The sequence below is a fragment of the Plasmodium gallinaceum genome (genome assembly GCF_900005855.1).
Source record: "Plasmodium gallinaceum strain 8A genome assembly, contig: PGAL8A_v1_21, whole genome shotgun sequence".
Lineage (NCBI taxonomy): Eukaryota > Apicomplexa > Aconoidasida > Haemosporida > Plasmodiidae > Plasmodium > Plasmodium gallinaceum.
In genome coordinates, this window is record NW_021628323.1 from 616058 (window position 1) to 621057 (window position 5000).

At 17.6% G+C, this 5000-nt stretch overlaps 2 protein-coding genes across 2 annotated transcripts in view; both read right to left on the reverse strand.

Annotated features, from left to right (window-relative positions):
• Window positions 1-58: 58 nt before the first annotated feature.
• Window positions 59-2584, reverse strand: PGAL8A_00036500 (RNA-binding protein, putative; the record flags this gene model as incomplete). Its single annotated transcript, XM_028674367.1, has 1 exon — window positions 59-2584. One exon carries the CDS (start codon window positions 2582-2584, stop codon window positions 59-61), a length of 2526 nt encoding a protein of 841 aa, XP_028530727.1.
• A 917-nt stretch (window positions 2585-3501) lies between these two features.
• ROM9 (rhomboid protease ROM9, putative) overlaps window positions 3502-5000 on the reverse strand; it is a gene marked incomplete at both ends in the record, with an annotated part of 1524 nt that continues 25 nt past the window's right edge. Inside the window, 3 exons of the mRNA XM_028674368.1 lie at window positions 3502-3578; window positions 3816-3885; window positions 3982-5000. The exon at window positions 3982-5000 is cut by the window's right edge and continues 25 nt beyond it. Of these exons, the coding sequence (XP_028530728.1) occupies window positions 3502-3578; window positions 3816-3885; window positions 3982-5000 (1166 nt within the window). The remainder of the gene's footprint in view (window positions 3579-3815; window positions 3886-3981) is intronic.

The following is a 5000-nucleotide window of genomic DNA, read 5'->3' on the forward strand; positions in this document are numbered from 1 at the left end:
CTTTTTTTTTTTTTATTCTAATTCATTATATTTTGTTTCTCTCCTTTTTTACTTCATTTTACATGTAAACTGAAAATGAATCATCTTTGTTATCTTTATTTTGCATATCAAACATTTGATCTATTTTATTTAAACTATTATTTAAATTATTACATCTATCATTAATTTTTTTATAATGAGCTGTAAAGGCAGCATTACTATTATTATTTATATTATTATAATCATTAAACATTACATTATTGTACTGCTGTTGCATAATATAATTTTCCCAAGTTGAAGAAATAATTTGATTTTGATTATAAATATATGGATTATTATAATATTGAATTAAATGATGTGGTTGGTTTTTTAATTCAAATGCCCATTTTATTGTTAGTGCGGTTGAGTGATTTTCTATAGGTTGATCGGACATAGCTACTTTTGCAAATTCTGCATTAACTCTATTAGTAAATTGAATAAAAGCAATATTTTTATTTGGAATAAATCTAACATAATCAATATTCCCAAAATTAATAAATTCATCATATAATATTTTTTCAATTAAAGAAACTTCATTTAAATTATTTATATAAATACTTCCAATAAATAAGGTTCTACAATCATTATTAAAATTACCTACACCTGTCATATCATCTTTAAAAGTATTAAATTTTTCCCTTCCAAATATATCAATAGATGCTTCAAATTCTATTTCATCATTTTCATTCGGAATTCTGTGTTTATATAAACAATTATGACCATATGCACAACAACCCCTTGCAAAATAAATACAGAAATATTGCTTGCTATTATAAACTTTATCAGCTTTAGTATAACCTGAATCTTTTATTGGATTGCATTTATATTTTGCAACAAAACGAGGAGTATTTTTGGAACTTTTATCAAATCTATCTGTTACATATTTACCAAACCATATATTATATTGTTCATTTCCTTCTGTATATTCAATTTTATTTAATTCGTCTTGTGTAATTTGTAACCTTGCTGGAGTTTTTAATATTTCCTTTACTTTATCACTTTTTTTCATTAATTCTATACTTTTATCAATTAAAGAACAATAATCATAGCTTTTCATATTATTTTCTATATTTTTATTGTAATCGTAACCTTTATCATACAAACCATAGTAATAATTATAATTCATATTATTCATATTATTCATATAATTATAATTATACATACTATAATAGTTATTCATTGAATTATTCATCTGATTATTTGAAGTATAATCAATTTGATTATTCAATGAATTATTTATTGGATTATTTACATAAACATTAGAAATATTTCTCATTAAATTTGATGTGTTGTTATCATCCATATTAAATTCATTTTCAAAATTGTTTCTTTGAATTAAATTTTCCTTTTTATTTTTTTGTAATTCATTAATATTATAAGAATTTTCTTTATTAATATCATTATTAAATGGATTAGATTGAACTACGTTATAATATTGATTATAATAATAGGGGTAATTCATGTAATTCTCTGAATTCATATTATACATGTTATAATAAGAATTTTGATAATTATGTATATAATCTACCTTATCCTTTCCATAATCAGATGAAATATTCTTATTATTAACCTTTTCCTTATCATTTGAAGAATTTTCATCTTTTATTTCTTCCTTATCATTTGAAGAATTTTCATTTTTAATTTCTTCTTTATCATTTGAAGAAGTTTCATTTTTAATTTCTTCTTTATCATTTGAAGAGTTTTCATTTTTAATTTCTTCTTTATCATTTGAAGAATTTTCACCTTTTATTTCTTCTTTATCATTTGAAGAATTTTCATCTTTTATTTCTTCTTTATCATTTGAAGGATTTTCATCTTTTATTTCTTCATTAACATTTGAAGGATTTTCATTTTTAATCTCTTCTTTATTGTTTGAAGAATTTTCATCATCTTTTATTTCTTCTTTATTATTTAAGGGATTTTCATTTTTAATCTCTTCTTTATTGTTTGAAGAATTTTCATCTTTTATTTCTTCTTTACTGTTTGAAGGATTTTCATTTTTGTTTTCTTCTTTATTATTTGAAGAATTTTCAATTTTTAAATTTTGTTCTTCGTTTATGACTTTTTTTTTTTTTTTTTCAACATTTATATTAGCATCTTCATATATTTTTTCATCTTCTTCATTAAGATTTTTATCATGTAACTCCATTTGTTTCAAACTATGATTTTTCTCTTGTTTTTTCAATTCACTTTCATATTTCTTTTCTGTATAGTCATTTATTTTATTATTTTCATTTTTACCATATGTAAGATATCTATTATCGTCACATGTATTTTTCTTTTCTTTGTTTTGTAAAGATTTTTTATAATCATCATAGTTTCCATTTACATCATTTAAAATTAATTCATTATTTAAATTATCAGAAATAATAGCATTATTTGAACAAGAATTTGATATATTTATGATATTGTTATATTTTATATAATTTATTTTATCATTTTCCTTTTCTTCTTTTTCGTTATATGTTTCTAGTTCAATATTTTTTTCATCATTTTTTTTTGTATTAATTTTTTTTTTTTCTTTTTCATCTATTTCTGAATGATTTAAAGATCTCTTCAAACTCATTTTCACTTAGATGAAAACAAAATTTTATATAAAATAAGGATTATATAAAAAAAAAAAAAAGGGAAATACATAAATCATGAATTTGTAAAAAATAATATTCCAATTTAATTTAATTTAAATCATTTTATAAAATACTTTTACCAATAAAAAAAAAAAAAATTTTATATATAAAAATATTTTTTTTCTTGTATAGGTTATGCATATAAGTATATTTATATGTATAAATTTATGAATATATTAAAAAAAAATTTATTAAAAAAAACTTCTAAAAATACTTAATTTAAAATATAGTTTTATAATATTTTACAATATAATTTTTTTTTTTTTTTTTTTATTTCTGCTTTTTACAATAACACGTGAAAAAAAAAATAAAAAATGAGGCATAGTTCAGTTTTAAATTAGTAAAAATTTTGCATTTAAAAATAAAAAAAGAGAAAAAAATATAAAACTACGAGCTATATTATTAAAAAAATAAAATATATAAATACAAAAAACAGATATACAAGAAAATTTTAATGAATAAATATATATATCAAGTAAAATGACAAGAGTATTTTTTTACTTTTTATGAAAAATTGTAATAACCCGATGTATTATTATATATTAGTGTGCAAAGCTCATATATTTGTATATTATAAAAAAAAAAAAAAAAAAAAAAAAAAAAAACAAATAAATATATATTTATATATAATTGATATATAAAATAAAATTCTTTTTTTCTTTTTTAATTATATCATTTTTAATATTTTTTTTTTTTATTATTTTTTTAAAAATATTTGTATAAATATTTTCATCGTTCAATGAAATTATGGAAGAAAATTTTTTATGTAATTTTGTGTAAATAAGTTATATATATATATATATATAAAATTAAATTTTAATCAAATTATTCCTTTTTTTAAAAAAATCCGAAAAATTTATAAAAACATTCTTCTTTTAATATAATAATAATAAAGTATACCTAAACCCATTCCAGTTAAATGAGCAATGTGGCCTATTAACAGAATACACGATAATTAAAAAAAAAATTTAACATAAATATTTTATAATTAAATGTAAATGATTCTATAATCAAAAATTAAATGACTTATAAGAATATAAAATTATGTAAAATAAATTTATATAAAATAAATAATAATAAAGAGATTATTTCTGTATAATTAATGAATTAAAATAAAATTAAGATTCTTTAAAATATACAATCAACTAAAAAATAAAAATATAAATTAACCTGTATTATCTTCTTTTCCAGTTAATACACAGTAAAATTCATTTAAAAAATATAATCCTGAAAATAAAGCCTAAAAAAAAAAAAAAATAAAAAATAACATAAAAAATAATATATGCTTAATATATATATATATATATAAATAATTAAGAATATTTTATATTTATACTAATGGTAATGCAATAATTCCATATAAATAGATGTTTTGTTTTGGGTATAAAAAAGTATATGTCATTAAGATTGAGCTTATACTACCACTTGCACCAAATACATAAATATTATTATAATTATTTTTATGATATAAAAGTTGAATATATGTAGATATAATTCCACTCATTATATATGTGATGATAAAATTTCTAGAATTTATTAACATTTCTAAAGCAGTTCCTATATAATATAAAGATATAGTATTTAATAAAAAAGACTGAATAGTGTTATGACTTATTAATGAAGTTATTAAAGTAAATAATTTTTTTTCTTTTAAACTTTGCAAACTACAACAAAAATATTTATACATGAAATCTGAAGTCAGCCTATATGAAGACAAATATTGTTTTCTAAAATAATCATAACTATTTGCTGGTTTTGATTTTAACCATAATAAAAAAACTAAAAAATGTAATATCATCAGAGAATATGTAATAGGTGACTTATTATAATGATGTAAAATTAAACTTTTATAATAAGATTTATTAAAATTTTTATAATAATAGTATATATTATTTAAAATATATTTCTTTTGTATTAATAATTTATTTAGTAATTGTTTAATCTTTTTATCATTTTTAATCAAATGAATCATAGAAATATTAGAAGATATGTTTTTATATTTGGAAATTTCATTTTGATATTTATTTTTTAAAAACATATATTTTATGTGTAATTTATAATATAACTTATTAATAAATTTTTGAATATTTCTTTCTTTTATAATAATACTTTGGATTTTATTATTTAAATTGGTTATGTAATTTTTCATTGATTCCTTTTTTATAAGTAATAATATATTCCTTCCTTTTTCATCTTTTCCTTTATTAGAATATCTTGAAAACTCTCTTATAATATTACTATTCAAAAACTTTGATTTTTTCTCACATTTTAAATAGTATTTATTTTTTTCCAACAAAACGTGCTTTATTTCTTTAGAGTAATTAATTCTTGAATGAAAATTTCTTATTAATTTCA